At 37.3% G+C, this 20,737-nt stretch overlaps 1 protein-coding gene across 2 annotated transcripts in view; it reads right to left on the reverse strand.

The window, feature by feature from the left end:
* Positions 1-20,737, reverse strand: part of rcan2 (regulator of calcineurin 2) — a 72,820-nt gene that overhangs the window by 14,335 nt on the left and 37,748 nt on the right. The window contains exons 1-2 of one of the 2 annotated variants that reach the window (XM_039692939.2): positions 13,559-13,785; positions 1,595-1,768 (exon numbers count right to left, since the gene is read on the reverse strand). In XM_039692939.2, the coding sequence (XP_039548873.2) occupies positions 1,595-1,768; positions 13,559-13,645 (261 nt within the window). In that variant the 5' untranslated portion in view covers positions 13,646-13,785. Of the gene's footprint in view, positions 1-1,594; positions 1,769-13,558; positions 13,786-20,737 lie in introns of those variants that run through there. The other variant, XM_039692938.2, reaches the window with a different exon arrangement.

The raw sequence follows: 20,737 nt of genomic DNA on the forward strand, positions 1-20,737 counted from the left end.
TCGTTAGTTCTGTTGTTTTTTTCTGTTGCTCTGTGGTTCTTTATCTGTCTATCCATCCATCGTTAGTTCTATCTATTCTATCTATCTATCTATCTACAGTATCTATCTATCTATCTATCTATCTATCTATCTATCTATCTATCTATCTATCTATCTATCTATCTATCTATCTATCTATCATTAGTTCTATTGTTTTATCTGTTGCTCTGTGGTTCTTTATCCATCCATCCATCCATCCATCCATCCATCGTTAGTTCTATTGTTTTATCTGTTGCTCTATGGTTCTTTATCTATCTATCTATCTATCTATCTATCTATCTATCTATCTATCTATCTATCTATCTATCTATCTATCTATCTATCTATCTATCATTAGTTCTATTGTTTTATCTGTTGCTCTATGGTTCTTTATCCATCCATCCATCCATCCATCCATCCATCCATCCATCCATCCATCCATCCTTAGTTCTATTGTTTAATCTGTTGCTATGTTTTTCTTTATCCATCCATCCATCCATCCATCCATCCATCCTTAGTTCTATTGTTTTATCTGTTGCTCTGTGGTTCTTTATCCATCCATCCATCCATCATTAGTTCTATTGTTTTATCTGTTGTTCTGTGGTTCTTCATCCATCCATCCATCCATCCATCCATCCTTAGTTCTATTGTTTAATCTGTTGCTATGTTTTTCTTTATCCATCCATCCATCCATCCATCCTTAGTTCTATTGTTTTATCTGTTGCTCTGTGGTTCTTTATCCATCCATCCATCCATCCATCCTTAGTTCTATTGTTTTATCTGTTGCTCTGTGGTTCTTTATCTATCTATCTATCTATCTATCTATCTATCTATCTATCTATCTATCTATCTATCTATCTATCTATCTATCTATCTATCTATCTATCTATCTATCTATCTATCTATCTATCTATCTATCTATCATCTATCTATCATTAGTTCTATTGTTTTATCTGTTGCTCTATGGTTCTTTATCCATCCATCCATCATTAGTTCTATTGTTTTATCTGTTGTTCTGTGGTTCTTCATCCATCCATCCATCCATCCATCGTTAGTTCTATTGTTTTATCTGTTGTTCTGTGGTTCTTCATCCATCCATCCATCCATCCATCCATCCATCCATCGTTAGTTCTATTGTTTTATCTGTTGTTCTGTGGTTCTTCATCCATCCATCCATCCATCCATCGTTAGTTCTATTGTTTTATCTGTTGCTCTGTGGTTCTTTATCTATCTATCTATCTATCTATCTATCTATCTATCTATCTATCTATCTATCTATCTATCTATCTATCTATCTATCTATCTATCTATCTATCTATCTATCTATCTATCTATCTATCATTAGTTCTATTGTTTTATCTGTTGCTCTGTGGTTATTTATCCATCCATCCATCCATCCATCCATCCTTAGTTCTATTGTTTAATCTGTTGCTCTGGTTCTTTATCCATCCATCCATCCATTTATTAATGTTCATGGCATTGTAATAGTGTGTCAGAGAAGTGACTATCACTTGGCAAATGCTAAGTTTGTGTTTTGTTGTTGTTGTATTATATGCAACTAACTACCTCTTCTCACCTGGGCAAAGTAGAGTTTGAGTTTCTTTCCTCTGAAAGGTGTCTCGTGCAGCTCTATTCTAGCACTGGCTGCTGCTTTGGGGTTACTGAAATTGATCCGTACACGTCGGAAGCTCTTAAACTGCTGGAACGTCACACCCTCATCGTACGCAAGGAAGAGCGCTTCGAACATTTCCTGAAAGACAGAAAATAAACAAGGTATATTAACAAGAGACGAATATTTCAATTCTGTTCACTGGCAAATGTCAAAACATGAATAATTCATGTCTTAACAGAGGGCAGAGAAAGTTTCTTCGCAGGAATGCTTCTTTACTGTGCCAGAAACAAGCAAGAGCTGTTCCACCAATATCAATCTCATCAGGGCCACGACAGAATGATAGCCAATAAATGTCTGCATGTCGCTGACAGGATGAATGTCATTGTATTCTTTATGAGACAGAGCAGTTTTTGGACTAGGCCCGCCTCGCAAAACATCCAATCGGCTCATCCAGAACTGGACCCTGTTCCAGAGACAGATTGGCTGAATCTGGTATGACACTTTATATTCATTTCCTGGGCAGGAGAGGAACTGATGAAAGCAATTCTATCTGCAGCTTGTCTCTCAGTTCAGTAATCAGTCCTGCTGGGCCTGAGCAGCCTTCAACACTTTCAGCCTAATGTGTTAAAGAGAGGATTTTCCCAAATCAAATGTATTCTAACCTTCACCATGAGGACTTAAAGGGATAGTGGCCTTTAAAGGGATAGCTTTAAGCTTTTCAAATAGCTTACTAAATAAGTAAAAACATGCTGTTATGAAACTCCTTTAGGGTAGCATCTGAAACAGGATTGCTGGAATAGAAACACCTTAGACCTATTAGTATTTTCCAAAAGAACGCCATCAAATGTGCATAGGCTATCACATTCCTGATTTGATTGTTCAGCTTAGTGAGGTATTTAATTGCATTATTTTCAGAGACCTGTTAAAATGGTTAATGTCTCAGTGTTGGGTTTGCTTTGCCTTTTAAAGGCATTGCACATAAGCACTTGGAAGTGAGGCTATTGTGTACACCAAAAATAGGTATTCAACATGAAATCCCTCAAATATGCCCTAAACTTCTAGCCAACCGCTGGTGAAACACTTCAGTGTGATGACAAACAATAATTTAAAATGAGAAACTTTTATACCTAACATGGCATGGGAAAGTAGATGTGTGGCCCAAGAGACAAACTTACTTTGTATCAAAAAAAAAAATGGGGTAGAGATTGTGGATGTGAAATCAGTATCACATAAACTGTGGATGGTGTGATGCACGTTAATACATGTAGAATTTAAGGTTTGTGACTAAAAAAGCAAAAGTTTCTGGTTTGATCCCCATATTGGGTGGTGATTGTGCAGTGGATAAGACACATGCCTTTGGTGTAAGAGACCCGGGTTCGAATCCACTGTGAGACACCAATGTGTCTCTGAGCAAGACACTTAACCCCTAGTTGCTCCAGAGGCGTGCAATCTCTGACATGTATAGCAATTGTAAGTTGCTATATATAAAATACTTCCTGGTGGCTGAATCATACAGCCCTTCAGGTGTGAATAGTTTACTGTAAAAAAAAAAAAATATATTGTTGGTTTAACTTAAAGTAAGTAATCTGGTTGCCTTAAAATTTTAAGTTGATTGAACTGGAAAAGTTGAGTTAATACAATGAAAGATTAATTTAATCATCAGAAACTCGAAATACTAAGTTATCTGAACTAAATACATTATTTAAGTTGATTTGACAAAAGAAAAAAATGTTGTGATAGCAAATCTTGAAAATGTTTTTTTTTTTTTTTTTTTTTTTTACAGTGTACTTAAAACCCTGCATGCAAATCAAATTGTCTCAAGTAACTTGAGTTTGAGACTCCTGCTTTAAGGGATTGCTCTGTGATAAGTGTACAATTTGTTGCCGCTAGAGATTCTGTTCAATTCTTCCCAACACATAGAATCTAAACAAGTCATTTTTTAGCATCAGGAAATAGTGAATGTGCTCTATAAAAATGTCTAGAGACAGGGGAAGATGAAGGATTCGAGCTGCTCGCTGGTTCTCCTGAAGAAACAGATGGATAGCTGAGCCAGTTCTCTTTCACAGCGTCAATTCGCCAAACATCTTGTATCCTGTCACAATCTGAAAAACCTCCAGCATATTCCTTCATTTCAGAGCCAAAAGTGAATGTCCCCGGAGATGACAGCTGTGGATGTGTCGTGTCCGCCGTGTGCCAGGACGTGAGGTGTGTATCAGCAGTGACAGCTGGGCCGATTCTGAGTGACTCAGCGATGACAGGTGACACCAGAACAGTCCAGTCCGTTAGGTATGTGCACATTTTCTATACTCCAGGTTTGTGACTCAGCACTTTCCTGAAGTTTTGCAAGATGTCAAGTGTACCCAGAGCGAATTATCTAACGAAAACTTGATGGTGTGTGAAATGCAGATCAAAGCACATTCGTCTGATCCACTGCACCTTGAAATGAGATCATTCACTAACGTCACAGCAATACTGCTCATCAGCATATATTGTGTTGTGGATGCTGGTGTCCCTATCGGGCATCTTAACTAGCTTTATTAGCCTCCCTTGGTCAGACATTTCCCAATTTTTGTTGTGAGAAATGGTTTTTCAAATATGAGCTGAATTTTCAGTGGCACAATGGACTGTAAACAGCGTCAAGGTTTGTTCACAACTATCAGGTTTATTGATTTTGGGAAATGCAGCCATGCACAATTGGAGTTATAATTCATGATCATAGCACAAACAATGCAGTAAGTTTACCAAGCAGAAGGTTAAAACATAGGGCCCTATTTTAACGATCTGAAACGCAAGTATAAAGCGCGAAGCGCAAGTAACTTTGTGAGCGGGTCTTGGGCGCTGTTGCTATTTTACCGGCGGGATAAGTGACTCTTGCGCCTGACGCAAGTTTAAAAGGGGTTGGTCTGAAGTAGCTTCATTATTCATAGGTGTGGTTTGGGCGTAACGGAAACAAACCAATAAGAGCGTCATATCAAATTCCCTTTAAGAGCGTGATGAACGAGGTGCGCTTGTTCCATGGCCCAATTCTTCTAACGGCGCATTTACCAGGCGCGCATCACAATCAGTTCACAGCTGAGGAGATCGATAATCTTGTCAGGGCCGTAAAAGAAAGAGAAGGGACATTGGGGATGGGACAAACCCACCCAAATAAGCTTCTGTTAAACATGCATATAATAATTTTGGGTAAATGTGTAAATATTTTTGCCATCGTCATGGACACAACAATGATTTCCCTCGTGTTTAATTATTTGTTCTTATAATAATGTATCATTTGCAAAAAGTAAAATGCATCCGTGTTGATGAGAGAATCATCTACAGTGTATGTGCGTTGTTCACTCTGTATTATGGCCAAGCATGTGCACTTAAAATAGCATCTGAATGTACACGCAACGCGCCACTGAGACTATTAGACAATTTTTTTTCTGGTCAGTGGCGCAATTGTTTTCTGGAACTGCAAAATAGCACCAGGGATTGTTTGCGGCGAAACACGGCTCCTTTTTGCGCCGACCCGCTCAGGGAGCGCAAGTTCATTCCCTAGAATTTTCCGCTTAGCGCGGGTGCAAAATAGGAATGATACATGGGTCAGTGTACAAAGTCATTTGCGCCGGGTGCAAGATAGGGCCCTTAGGGTTGATAAAATCACTAACCCCAAGTATGAACAATAGTAGTGATTATTATCTATCTATAAATTATAGAAACGTCTGTGTGTCTGTCTGTTTTCGCATGTCTCTCGAACCGTTGAAAACTTGACAAGTGTCTTGCTACGGGCACGAGTAAGTGCAGTGCCGAGTTTGACGTTGTTTGGATTAGATATGCAAAAGATATCGCTAAACATTAGTTTACTTCTGATTACTATATTTTATTCACGGCCATCATAGCGCGTAGCGTTTTTGTGGAGTTCACTGTGTACCCTGAATCGTGTAGTTCAGTTTTCCACATTTATTGTATGCCATTATGTCTGTATTCTATATGCACAAATAAAAAAAGTCACTGAAGTTTTGCAGTGCAATAGAGAGCCTAAGTCCCGCCCCTCCGCTTCCGGCTCATGGGACCTTATTTCAGAAAAAAATATGAATGGTAGTCAATGGCGAGAGACAGCTTATCTTTTTATTCCGTCTGAACTGTGCCCTCAATTACACATATGATGTTTGTCAATTTAAAAGATAATTCTGAAAGTCAAAAACGTCGCAGTTTGTCATAAAACAGAAGAGTAACATTTAGTTTAATGTGAAAATCGCTCTATGAACTACATATCCCGGGAAGCGAAACAACGAGTGAGATCCGCTGCTCGTGTGTGTGCAGTTTGGTACAAAACAATCAGGTATGACGGCGTAACATTACGATTATAACGTAAGACTATAGAAACAATGACAGACATTAGCCTCAGTAAAGTTAGCTTCATTCATTGAGAGAAAATGTGCACCTTTGGGGTTTGTAGTCTTTGTAATTACGTATTTTAACAGTCTTATACCTCAACGGTTTTACATCAAACTGCGACTTTCTTTACTTTAAAATGTATCTTTTAAATTGACAAACATCATATGTGTAATTCAGGGCATAATTCAAACGAGATCAAAATATTTGTTGTCTCTCGCCATTGACTACCATTCAATATTTTTCCGAAATAAGGTCCCATGGTGGTCGTCCGGAAGGGGAGGGACTTAGGCTGTCTATTGTAACAATGAGCACTCAAACACACCAAACCAACAATAACCAAAAATACACAAAAAAAATGATTTTGCACGGGCACTTTGCACTAGTTTTATTAACACCAAAAATATACAACATCTAGCCATCACAGCCATGTAATGTATTTAGAAAATAAACAGATGTAAACACAAATAAATGGAAACACTGAGGTTATGAGTATCACTTTGTGCCTAGTGAGTATGAGGCCAAATATACAAAGTAATAAACAAATAGAATAAATATTTTAAACCGATAAATATAGCTTAAGTATGACTGTACTTTATTACAAGGGGTCACATGGTGTTATGTTCCTTTTTGAGAGCCTTCAGCGTACATTTCAAAGCAAATTATTTGTAGTGGAAATAAATGACATTCCTTTACAAATATGGACACTGAGATGAAGGGAGGAGGATGCAGGCAGGGGTTATGTGCAGTGGAATATTTTGCCACTGGCATTCTAAAAATATTACTCTATCTAATCATAAAAGGATCTGTGGAATGTTATATTTATATAATTACCATTTTCAAAACACCAGCACTTAGTAGATTTTCCATTCTCAGTAGATTCAACACACACACACACATGTCCGACTAACTACTAGCTAATTGGATTTCATTTTAAATTGCATGCTGAAAATTTTTTGACTGCTAATAGATTATTTGTGCAGAGACAAACATGCCATTGTTGCATTTCTTCATGATACTGTTGTGTATCATCTAGGTTTCTTTCAAAACAAGATCCAAATATTTAACTTTGATTGGTTGCAGGGAAAGTTGGCAAGTGCAGAGAAAGACAGCAGACTGGCAGAAACATTTCAAATTCTCTAGAAAGTATCAGTACTTTGTCTGAATATCAGTGGTACTGAATGCATTTGTCCTCAACTGAATGCATAGAAATCTGTGTATTATGCTGCTTTTGGTTCAATCAATGGCACAGATCTAACATCCCTCTCCTCTCCCCACTCTATATTTTTCTATTTTCGAACTCCAAGTGGTCTATTGGACATTAGCAAATCGACAGGTCTGCTCTTCATTTGCCATCACCTTGAAACACGTTTAAAAACAGCAACAACAGTTTGGCTTTAAGTGCCCTCATTTAAGGTGGTGGAAATGAACATTGATACCATCTGGTACTTGCTGGTATAGTAAAGTTGTCAAGACAAAGTCACTATGGCTATGAAGCTCTGAATACAAATACAATACCCCGGTTTCACATTATCTTATAATATGGCAGTGCTGTTGTTTGGTCTCAAGATGCACACAGCAGTAATGTGTTTTTCTAAGGCATGTTTATAAAAAACTACTTAAATGTCCAAATTGAACGAAGGCCTAATCCTTGCTCAATCTAAATCCTGTCTGTGAAAACGGGCCGTTTTTACATTTTATGACACTGAGAAATCAATACATTGTATTTTTACCAACTTGGGGCCAGATTTAATAATAGCTTGCGCCAACCTCTTTTGGTGTTAAAGGATTCACTAAAGACATGCAGTGAAGAATTTGAGCTGAAAAAGGCATGGACAGTTATTTTTTGCAGGTGACTTTATTGCAATTGATGTGAGGAGTGTATTTGAATGAATCATGCACGGTGATTTACAAAGGTTTGTGCTCTTCAGTTTACTGTTTTTTGCGGCATTATTTAACACCCAAAAATAAACATGTCTTAAACCAGATGCTAATTTGCGCTGCTCATGGTAGATTGTGTTGGTCATTATGGAAAGTATCCGGCTGTGTCTGTACGATACCGCACAGAATTTTCCACTTGGAAAATTGCTCTCTCACGCTAATTTACCCTGTTTAGTAATTCTAGCCCTTGATGCATTAAAAATATGAATTTCTCAAACTAATTTTTGTGTAAAGTCTTCTGATTTGTGGACCAAAATGAAAGCATCCCCTTTGACATTAGTAAACACTATATTTAATTCAATTCAAACTAAAACTAAAGGTTGTGAGTGCCATACATCAAAGTTTCTTTTAGCACAATCCCAGGTGACTCAACAAATGAAATGACTGTACTTCCATCACAGCTTACTTAGCTTGTGGAAGATGGTGACTGCTCTGACTAAAGCACTATTTTGTGTTTTTTTTTAATGTATTATAGATGTCTTTAATAGATATCTTTAATTTTTAGTATCAGTTGATGTTGATTGCCAATCTTTCAAGGGATGGTTCACCCAAAAATGAACATAGTCATTATTTTCTCACTATCATGTCGTTCCAAATCTGTGTGGCTTTCTTCTATGGAACTTGGAAAATTTTAATCTTTCTCCTATGAATTTATGGAAAATCTTATATTTTGAAGATTGTCTCAGTTTATTAACTATACAGTGGAAGTCAATGGGGGTTCGATTTTGTTTGACGACAAAAACAGTTGAAAGATTCTTCAAAATATCTTCTTTTATGTCATGGTTTAGATTGATAAATAATGGTAAATAATGACAGAATTTACATTTTCGGACTCTACCTTCAAAATTTTGTTGCAGTATGGTCAAAATAAATGAGAAGTATTGTTTAGTAGCCTATATGGGCTCTATGCACGGCGGTATTTCCGGTGAAGGTGTAAGGATGCTCGATAACTTCCGCCGATCGTAGAGTCCAATGCAATACCGAGAATTTATATTGAATTTTATACTCCATGGTTATACTAAAGAAACGTTAGTCACAAAAACGGAAAAAAACAGACACCCCTCGTTGTGTTTATGCTTCTTTTTAAAATTATATTAAATAAACATAATTATATATAAAATTACATCTAAACGTATGTACGTTTCGGTTCAAAGATGGGAGGACAGTACATTTTGAAGACTCTGCCATAATCCCGTTTTCCTCGGTTTTCCTCCGCTTTAATCTCCAGAACCGGAGGTAGCTAGAAAACATTAGGTAATTTGCTATGAGCTTGTGCAAGAAAAACAGACATATTGCAGACATCATGACTTTTGCGTAAACATAAAGTGGCGTGTTATCTATACGCATTTTGACCTATCTGCGTGTATCCATGTGTATGCCTACGCCAATAATGTCCGAGTGATTCCGCGTGTATGTACACGCCGTTAAATGTCCGAGCGAAACGAAGCAAAATGTAGATCTACATCTGGGGAGTGATATTTTTTTTCCTAGGATGGTAGGGGAAGACTCATAAATGCTATTAACCCGAGTGATGGGTAGGTTTAGGGACGGTGTTGGGGTACGTCATATATTTATATACATTAATGTAACGTTAAGTCAACAGCCTTTGCAAAATGATTATGCGTCTTGATAGCACCCCAAAAATGGAAATACGAATCGCAATTTCATGAGATCAGTCTACATTTTTGATTCGGACGTCAGTGGAACAAATTTACCTGACCTTCTCAAGAACATGTCCATTTTAGGTGAGAGTGGAGCGTCAAAGGACCAATCAGGCTGAATTATATAAGTAAGAAAGGGAAAAATCCTTTGTTTTGGAAGCAGCCAAGCAGCCATGTTAGTTTATAAACAGCCTGTGGTGACGTCTAGGCCGCTGTATGATCTCAGCCCACTAAAGCATGAAATTACTGCGCGACGGCACACTCGGTTGATAGCTTTTTGCTTAGACAGATAAAAAGTCCATCAAGGATAAGAGAGATGCTAAAAATAACACGCATTAGCCCAGTGACACCTCACTTAACTTCACATAGTTGCTTTCCTGCCAATGACAATATGCCATGTCAGATGACAATACAAAAATGTAAACAGCAGATATGGCTGGAGACTCCATTAGAATGGAATGATTGGCCTTACATCAAGGAGAAAAAAAAAACGAGGTTCTACGCTTTTCCACTCGTTTTTGAGGATAGTGTGTTAGGCATGTGGGCATTTAAGAAATTACAGCTGTTCCTTGGCCAAACCGTGTGTTTACTGTTCACGCTGGGGCTTGAAAACGGTCTTAATGGAGGGTGGAAGAGGCGAAAACGCAAACTGAGCCTAACCTTAAGATTAATCCTGAAATGAATGTCAAGTTTAACAGTCCCCTGCTTTTAATCAAGACCAGATCCTTTCCTTGCTGGGAGATGAATTAGCCTCAGAAGGGGGAGGAGAAATAGGTGAGTTTTTCTTTGCATGGAGAGAGACTATTCATCTTGTACAGATCCAGGCCAGATCCTCTCAAGCTCATTTTCCTCAACTTTGACCTCGGTTAAATATAACTCTTTGGATTTACCACTATAAAACAGCATAATGCTTCTCTTAGGCAAGCCTGCAAGCCTAAATTACATGCATACTGGGATCTAGTATAATACAGAGATGTAAACAAACAGATATAATTGTCTCATACTTGTTCGCTGCGGGCGTATGATGCAAATTTTGCAGAACATTTGTTTTTGCTTGATCTAGCAATCTCCAATCAGTGCGAGAATGATTTCATTTGAAACATAAGATGATGAGGTCTTTTAATTGTGACATCATACAAAAAGGGGGCCAGGATGAAAACATAATCTTGAGTCTTTTATCACAATCAGAAGGACTATCAAAAGGCTTCCCTCGCAGCGTACAAAGGCTGAGAACAAAGAAAAAAATACACTATACAAATCTAATATTTGGATTCCTATTTGGTGAACCGGAAATTGAGTCGTGCTGCAGCGCATGAGATGTTCTTGCTGTTATTAGAGGAAGCAGGTCACCTCCATGGCACCAAGAGAAAATAAAAGTGACCTCCTGACTTGCCGTGTTCCAGCAAGGAGCAAATAAATGTGGAAAGCCCAGAAGACCCACTGCTCTTCCTGCTATTACTCAGCATTATGGCCCAGCTGAAACTCAGCCCAGTCACAGCGCAGGCAATGTGAAACATGTCACGAGAAACTCATGAGGCAGGAAGAGACGGACACAGGGGGTCAGATCACTACATGATCTTATAATGGTGAATAGGAGGGATGCATTGGAGGTATTATATGAGACTGGAAAATATTGCGATATCAGTCTATATTCTTGACAACATGAAACCTTCTTTGTTTAAGGGTTAGTTCCCCCCAAAATGAAAGGCCAGTGATAGTTTCTAAAGTTATATATATATGGATATTTTTCTGACAAAAATGCATTGCCTCACTTTTCAGAAGGCTTTTATTAACCCCTGGAGCAGTACAGATTATTTTTATGATGGATGGATATGCTTTTTTGGGCTTCAAATTCTCAGCCACTACTCACTCCCATTATAAAACTTGGAAGACCCACGAATGTTATTTAAAGGAGTAGTTCACTTTTAAAAAAACTTTTTCTGATAATTTACTCACCCCCATGTCATCCAAGATGCCCATGTCTTTCTTTCTTCAGTCGAAAAGAAATTAAGGTTTTTGATGAAAACATTCCAGGATTTTTCTCCATATAATGGACTTCAATGGGAACCAGACGGTTCAAGGTCCAAAAGACAGTTTCAGTACATACTGAAAACTCAAATTTTAAATGATTCCAGACGATGAATAAGGGTCTTATCAAGCGAAACAATCACTCATTTAAAAAAAAAAAACAACAACAAAGTTTACGTTTTATAAGCTCAAATGGTCGCCTTGTTCTGTTCTGTGATGCGCGTTCGTGACTCTCCTGTTTGAACTCGTTCATCAAAATGAACAAATCTTTTTTTCGTGTCATTGGGTTCATTCAACAAACGAAATGAACGAATTGACTCGGAAAAAGATTCGTTCATTTTGATTTCGAACAGGAGAGTCACGAACGCACATCGCGTATCAAAAACCTTAATTTTTTTTCGACTGAAGAAAGAAAGACATGAACAGCTTGGATGACACGGGGGTGAGTAAATTATCAGCAAAGGTTTTTTTTTAAAGTTAACCAATCCTTTATCTTTGGTTGTGTTTGGCTGGAAAAAGACGGTAGGATGGCTTGAGGGTGAGGGTTGAGCTTTGTATAATGCACAATACTCAAAGTAATAATTCAATCTAAATTTGGAAGTGGGTTAGAGGGTTAGCAAGTCACATTTTTGGTTTGTTCCTCACACAAAGCCATAGCTTCTGAAGACTTGCAATTTAGTGCACAAATCCTATGGATTTTTTTTCTTTCTTTTTGTGGACTATGAATGGTTGTTGTATGGCAAGAGCAGTGCATCATTTCTTCTTCTTCAAAAAAAAAAAATAGAAACCCTAATGTTGTTTACATCATTTAAACACCATTTCTGCTGTCACAGAAAATAGGTAGTTAAACAATTTTCATATGTTTTTAACAGTGTTTGTCAGACAACACTAAATACTGTAGTACAGAGACAAAAGAGTCCAGAATCTTCCTCTACTATTTCGCTTTACAAAATATTGTTTGTGTGTGACACCAAGGCATAGTTTAATGTAACACCAGTGGCTCTTGGGGACGTGACCAAAACTATGAAAATTATTTCTAGGCTAGTTTTTTCAGTGTGATGAAAACAGATTCGATTTTAGATAATTGCATTGCCGCTATACGGAATTATTGTCTCATTATTTTTCCTTTGTAGATGCTTCCATGATATTAGACACACAAAAAAATCCAATTTATTTCTGGATGCATAGTGCTTAAGAGCTCTGATAGTCATAAAAGAAAAAATCCTTCGCTACTGACATTCCTTCCATGCACGATGAGGATACACAACATTCAAATTGTCATCACATGTTGTCAGGACAAAGATATGTGGCCCCATCAGATCTAACCCTGGTTGCCGAGCCCTAATATTTACTAAATTGCCAAGTACAGTATAATAGAGTTCAATTAAAATAGATTCCTCCACTGATTCCAAAGGGTGCAATGAAGCATTGTAAACATCCATCCAAATGAAGGATGTGGAATCAATATTGACCATGTAGGGTCTGTGATGTGAAAGATGACCATGTTACAGACTTCAGAGCAGGAGTGTGATGGCGATGCACTGAGATTGAGTGTATTTTTTGTAATGAGAGGTGTGCGGTGTGAATGGAAAGAGAGTGTACGACTCAAAGCAAACCTTTTCTCATTCAATACCAAATGAGTGCAAAACAACTATTAGACAGAAAGTCATTTAAACAGGCAAATAAAAGCACTTAATTTCAATCGATGAGCCTTTCAGTGAAAAAAAAGTGTCTTTTTTAGAGATTTATAATGATGCACTCTAGTCTAGAATTACATACGCACACGATCGAAACATTATAACCCTTTTTATTTGTACTTCAGAATGAAGGATGTCAATGTGACACAGTCTTACTGTAACGTCTTTCTAAATCGGTTACGCTAACTCTTCGCTGTATACCTAAACAATGGAAGTTCCTGCCCTACCTTGACCTCCCGATTGATGAACACCTCCACTTCCACCGCGCAGGCGATGAGGGTGGAGATATTACAGTCCACGCTCCTGGAGGGCATGCTGGGCTCACTCAGAGTGAAGGGATGACCGGCCCCTGACAGAGTATGTGAGCAGCACGTCTGAGTGCTTGGATGTGTTGCTTTCCTGCTCTGAACAGCCTGCTGTAACTCTCAGATAGTGTGTGTGTGTGTGAGTGTGTGTGTGTGTTCAGTAGGCGGCAAGCGGAGTGTGCGCCCCCACCCCTCTCCTCTCTCTCTCACTCACTCCATGCAGTGACATCACTGCCTCTCTTTATGAATGCTCGCTTGCTCTTGCACAGAGCTGTTTTTAGTTCATACTCTAAGTCTTTCCCCTTACATTTTGTCTCTTTCTTGGGTCCAAAAACACTTTATGTGTTTAAAGTGGGAAACACAATAAGATATTTTATTTTTCAAAGTCTTTCCACCTCTTATTTTTGTCAGTTTATTCCTCCATCTGTCTGATAGATTGGGTAAAGGAAGACAGGAGAGTGACTCAGCACTGCAGATTTATATCGAGTCTCATCATAGGCACTATTAGTGTGAGCGGACAGAAAAGAGACGTCTAGAACAACAAGAATAGCGAGAGAGAGAGAGAAAGATGAGATCTGTGTATCTCGGCAAGACAGGTGTGTTATTAATATCTTACTCATTTGTGACATCATTCAGCACGCAAGAAGAAGGCATTCATAGGAGAGTCTTCTAAATTTAGATGGCTATTTTTGTTTCTGAAGCCTGACTCACATTGTATTGATATTTATCTAGTAAACATTTTTTTTTTATTACAAAACCCTTGTGAATCGTCATTTAGCAAATAATCTGTTAATGTGTACAGTAAATGTCCTGGAAATATTGAATATTCACAATCATTTTGTAATAGGTTTGAGGACAATAAAGTAACACTGTGAAGATTTGAATGGATTTAAAGGCACAGTGTGTAATTTTCGCCACTAGAGGTCGTACATTTAAAACAAAATAACAAAATAAGGCGTGGCTTGATGATGCAGTGAAGGAGTGTTGAATTATGGGAGTTGTTGTCATCACCTCCACTGCCGATGGAAATCAATCCGACAGGACAGGATCGCATGATTTTTTTTTTTATTCTAATGAATTAGCCGGAAGTAATGTAATGTTTAATGCTAAATTAATCAATTATGACATGAATTAAATGGTGGGTTAACAAAGCACAGTTTTACGAGTTCAAAAAGAATCGCACATTTGAACGGAGCCACAGCATTTAGCAAAAAGTCGGACTCATACACTGCCATTGACTTGTTCACCAGACTTAAACAGTGTTAGTAAATGTCACACTGATATTGATCATCGTTTCCAAAACTCTTCTTGGGTCATTTGATTCACCCGTACATTTCTGTTTATTGGAGTTTTTTTTTTTTTTTGGCAACAACACCTGCTGCAAAGAATAATGAATAATTGTGGTCCATGACAATCAACAATGGAGAAGTGTGCTAGACACTGCAACTACTACTTCCGCATAGTTTCATGAGATTCACTGTGTTGACATGGTTTTTAGTGCAGGATAATGTGGATGAGGAGGGATCTTACACTGGTTAAAAGTGCAAATTTCTTTTAATTTACACATTGTTGGAAACATTTGAGGTAATGTAAGAACACAAGTTAGTTTGCTTACATTTCTTACAATTAGTTTTCCTAAATACAATTTCATTAGACTAGACCTGTTTTCAAAGATTTTTTTTTTATAAAATTACTATTGTTTTGCATTAATAAGTACAGTAACTAATTGGTATTACTATAGTTATAGTTTATTTTCTTGGAAATGCGAATGTGCAGAAAAACACTGATTCAATGTATTTTTAACAACAGCCTAATTTCACTCTTATTAAATGTACCAATGGTCTTCAATAGTATCTGAACTAACCGACAGCTTCAGTGACTATAAAAGGAGCACTCTTTACTTGCTTTCAGTGTAATTCTTCACAATTTGAAGAAGTTTTAGTTTTTCATGAGACTTGAGTTTTCCAACTTCATACTTCAGAACAAAAAGCATCAAACTTTGACAAACAATTATTTATTGAGGATTTGATATTTTATAATAGGGATTTCACAATACCTAAATATAAATTTAAAAGTTAAATATGTGGGAAAAAAGCTATATTAGCAAGTTGAAATGGCTAATAAGCTGAATAAATGTTACACGTTATAGTGGTAATTTCATGCCTTTTTAATTTTTTTTTAAATAAAAGCATTTGCCACGAGATAGTTTCTTTAAAATTCTTTTATCACTTTAAAAATAACGTTTATACTGTATAATATTTAGAGCTTTGAAGTGTGAAGTTGAAGGTTGTACGAACCCTGAAATTAATAATGTAAAATCATTTGACTATTTCTGCCACAAAACCATGGTTACAGTTAGAGTTACTACATTAAATCCATGGTGAATGGTGAATTGGTGATTTGTGAATCGAAAAGCATTAGGGTATCCATATCGGTATCGACCGATGTATGTTCACTTTTAATGTTTTATATATCGGCCCAATAAGAAAATTATCGGTTATCGTATCAGAAAAAAAATTCAAATCCGTACATCACCTAAAAAGCATTCTATAACTTGTTCGTTCATGGCACAATGTTTTTTTTTTCTGGTTTCCACGTCAGCGCTGATATGATCTGATGTCTACAATTTACAACCAAGAATCCTGCACTGAATTTGAATGCTTCTGCAGTGATGTTAAAACAGCTATGAATTTAAAACGCTTCCTCACTGGATCCCCCACAGCACTGTGTAGTAATCATGTGATCGATATTCACCCGTGAGTAGGGATGGGTATCGTTAAGGTTTTATCGGTATTACTACTCTTACCGATACCGCTTATCGATCCGGTACTTTAACGGTATTCTTATCGGTTCTTTTTGGTGTTTTTTTTTTAAGAATTAAGAACATAATTAAACTCTATATTTTGAAATGTAAAATAGAAAAAGCAAAACGAAGAAAAATATATTTTTGTTATGCAGCAATGTGCAGGCTTTTTTTTTTAATAAAAAAAGGACACATAAGAAAAAAAAACAAGTACAAACACAAGAATAAAATCAATCAAAGATACAAATTATATACAAAAGTGCTTTAATTTCAGGAAGGTGTACTAACATATCTTTTCAGGTAATTGTTTCTGTCTGAAAAGAAACCTAATTTAGTAATCAAATATAAAATAGCACTAGTTTATCATAGATAGATTAATGCTTATTAAATCTAAAGTTACTTATTCAAAAGCTGTGAGTGATTTTCTCTGCCTTTTGTTGTTTGATTTGCATTAATGGCTGAATCGTCAGCAAGTTTAGGCTATTAGACTGCTGCCCCTTTAAGACCGAGACCAAATCTAATCGGTAACCGGTAACTGAAGCACCATCATTTTCTCCCTATTATTTACGTCCATTTAAGACATAATTGTGTTTAAGTGAATAAACTGTGTTTAAGCGAATCTCAGAGCTGGTCATTTTGACATTTGTATGTATATTTGATAGTTAAGGAGGACACACGAAGCCCAAAGTATAGGCTACTTTTCTTGTCTCGTTGCAGTCCGTTTCGGAGCGCGCACCGCCTTGTGAACAGGCTCTTTCGCAGGCTTTTGTGTTTTTAATAGCCATTTTTGATCTTGCAACAGCAGAAGACAGCATTTTGCAACAATCGCCGATTGTGCTGACGGTACGTTTGGGTTTTAGGAAGAACTGACAGCGCTCCGCAGTGCTGTGAAGTAAAGGAAGTTAAGCTGGACAGATCATGCGTCTTGTTTTTTAACGGTTTTATCTCAAATATCTTCTTTATATAATCTTTGGAAGCCGAAATACAAAATATATTAGAATAATATCCCACATCTAAAGTGTAACCACGTTGAATGTTTAGTTCTGTCCTCATTGTCACTCATTAAGCAGGGCTGTCGTGTTGCGCGTGCTGTGGCTTTGCGTGAGAGATCGCTCTCTCTCTTCTCTCTTCTCTCTCCCTTCTGAACTGCGAATTTCAAATTTGCATCACAGACAAATGGTTTAATTAAAATATAGTTTATATATAGAAAAGGCTGGCGATATAAACATGTTCAAGATAACGTATTTATAGGAATGATAAATAATTTATTTCTCCAGTACCGACAGCAGAACCGATAACGTCCGAGCTTATCGATACAGCGGTCTTTCAAAATTCAGCACCGGGGCCCGTTTAATACCGGGTTTCGGTACCCATCCCTACCCGTGAGTAGTTGTTCTGAGATCATTGCTGTACTGGTCTGAGCTGATCAACTGGCTGTGTTGCGCAGCTCAAACCAGTTGTTTGGTTTTGTTACATGTTTGTTTCGTTTATTCGTTTATTGTTTTCGTTTGTTTCTCATATTAAAAAAAGGCAGCCCTTATCAGTTAGCCAACATGGTGGTGGCACCAGTGCGATCTCTGACAAAAGATCAGGAAAAGAGGTTGCAAAGTGCAGTCTGGAACGATGGACTGATTTCAGTTGAAATGATTTGATCAACATGAAACTTGCACAGTCTATTACATTTACGTTGTACAAACAAATTTGACTTCAAAATGTCAAAACTTGGCCAATCAGAATTATAATCCAGGTAATAAAGGACCATAAAATAGGGTCAGAATGGAAAAACACAAGATAGAATGAGGACAAAAACAGATGCATGTGAGATACAATCGGAAAGGTCAGTGCCCGCACTAACTCCGAGTCCCCAGAAGATCGTGTTTACTTTTCCAGCACTCCGAGGGCACTGGTAGAATGGACCTGTACGAGTATGTTACGTTGTCCCTTCTCGATGGAAGCACTGGTTTTATCGGAGCGAGTCAATAAATGAACAGCTTAAATGACTCTGGCACCAAGGCAACCTTGAGAGGGAAAATGGCCTCACTACATAACACCTGGTGCAGAAAAGCCCAGATGGAAGCTGCTAATCTAAGCAGGCTTGACAATAATGGATGGATATGAGGCTCCTGCTATATACACCAATTGGGATAGCTGATAGTGACTGTGCAAGTGGGATGAGGGTCCTTCAGGATGACAAGGCTAGAACAGAGTAATACTTCCTGAGATGCCATGAGACTTTTTTAATTAAAAGGAGAGGATGACAACACCATCAGTAACACACACACACAAACACACTGTTAGATGGATCGAACGCTATGCCATGCACTACAATAGATGCGTTTCCCTTACCCTTCAAACTGTGCAAATTGAAATTGCGAATTGAACTCATTGGAAACACGTCAGTTTTGCAAAAACTCCTGTATACTGCAAAAAAGTTTTTGCGCTCAAATGAGTTTTGAAGGAATATTTCGCAAAACTGCAATGGAAACATTTTCGCATTTACAGGTCACATGACATATACGTAAAAGTTGATCATTCTTTAAAGATGGCGCGGTGTGTTTGGACAGAGTTATTTATTAAACTCACAAAAAAACAAAAGACTTACGGAAATTCTGGATTCTAATCAAAAATGCCACATTTTTGGGAGAAACACCCAGAAAGACCTCATCCAATAAGTGTTAAGGGGCTTTCCTTGCCATTAATGGATAACATGGCTCCTTCGATTAAAAATAATGGCTATGCGGTGGCTACATAAACCTACCAACATTCGTTGCCATGATGTTTGAAATGACTTATCGCGAGAGGGAAAAAAAAGTTGTAGTCGCATAACATCGGTTAATGGAAACACCATCATTTCACATTAGTTTTTTATCGACATTTAGAAAATGACGCAAAAGTTTTGCACAAATCTTTAGTGTTTGACCTCAAACCTGAAATATATGCCATTTTCTATACTTATGATCAATTACTTTATAGTCAGTGGCTTTAATTTCAATCATTTGACTAAAAATTTGATTACATAATTTGCGAAAGACGCCAAGTATACACACCATTGTCTTTTGGTTTTCAAATTTGCTTCAAAATCAAAGGTTGTAATGTTGTGATTTAAATTAGAGCCAGATAGTTTGGTTCAAAAATCTATTTTGGAATGTCTGTGTGAAAAATAGAATGTCTGTGGGAAAAAATACTTCCAGAACCCAGGCCACTGAAAAAGTGAGTTGTCACAGTTGCGCCTTATTTAAATGAATTTAATTGGATTCCAAACGCCTACACCACTATATTCTTTCAAGACAACTATTTATATTATACCAAGTGGGACAGAGCATTCACTCTGGACATCCTTCAAACAACCTTGGACTTCGGGTGAAAGCTCTCTGAGGAGACTGTGACTTGTAAAACTTTTCTATATGCTAATCTTTCCTCGACGTTTTCTCCAAGCATGTAATGGGAATGGTGGTATGGCTAGTCTGTGAACACAGTTTTCTGTCAGTTGTGATCTGTTTCTTCCAGTCTGGAAAGGCTTTGGTCAGTCTGCACCATGATTTTTGTAATATATTTGTTCTTGAACTAGGTCAGTTGATAGTTTCTTGACAATTCAGGGTTTGCAGATGGTCTATTTCATCATTTTAGCTCATCAGTTTGTCGTATATGCACTAAAAGGGTCATATAATTTGCAGCATGCTATCTTTGCACTTTGATCCCTCTCTGGGGAAAACTGATTAATTCTGCCCATGTAAAGTTATCCAAAAACAACAAGTCTGAGGTGCCTTAAGAAGGTGTGCCCTTCCTCATCAACTCTACCTTTCCTGTGGTGTAAAGAAAGAATGAACTTTCATTAACAAGTCAACAAACATTACTTACAGGTCAAAAGTTCATATACCAAAATATTAATTTTCGTTTAAATCTACATGGACTAATGATGACTAACCTAAACGCAATCATGTTTGTTAATGTTATTGATGAAAGTCATTATAAAAATGTTACAGAAGAATGCCGATGTTCCTTGTGACCTTGTTGGAGGGAGACCGGTGTAAAACTAAAAATAATATTTGGCTGAACTAGATGGTCTGAATTAGAGGAAGCTGTGGATTCAATTTGAAAGGTTAAAAACAGAGTCTATGCACTTTACAAGAATTGTGAACATTGTGACATTCATTTTTATGCCAAGCAGAATGTAGATCAAAAAGAAGCAGAAGATAGTGTGGGATCAGCAGGCACTCAAATTTGTGATATAAATATATATATATATATGTTCATATATATATATATATATATATATATATATTTAAAAAAAAATATAC

Source organism: Pimephales promelas, chromosome 13, assembly GCF_988280905.1.
Source record: "Pimephales promelas chromosome 13, fPimPro1.hap1.1, whole genome shotgun sequence".
NCBI classification, from domain to species: Eukaryota; Metazoa; Chordata; class Actinopteri; order Cypriniformes; family Leuciscidae; genus Pimephales; species Pimephales promelas.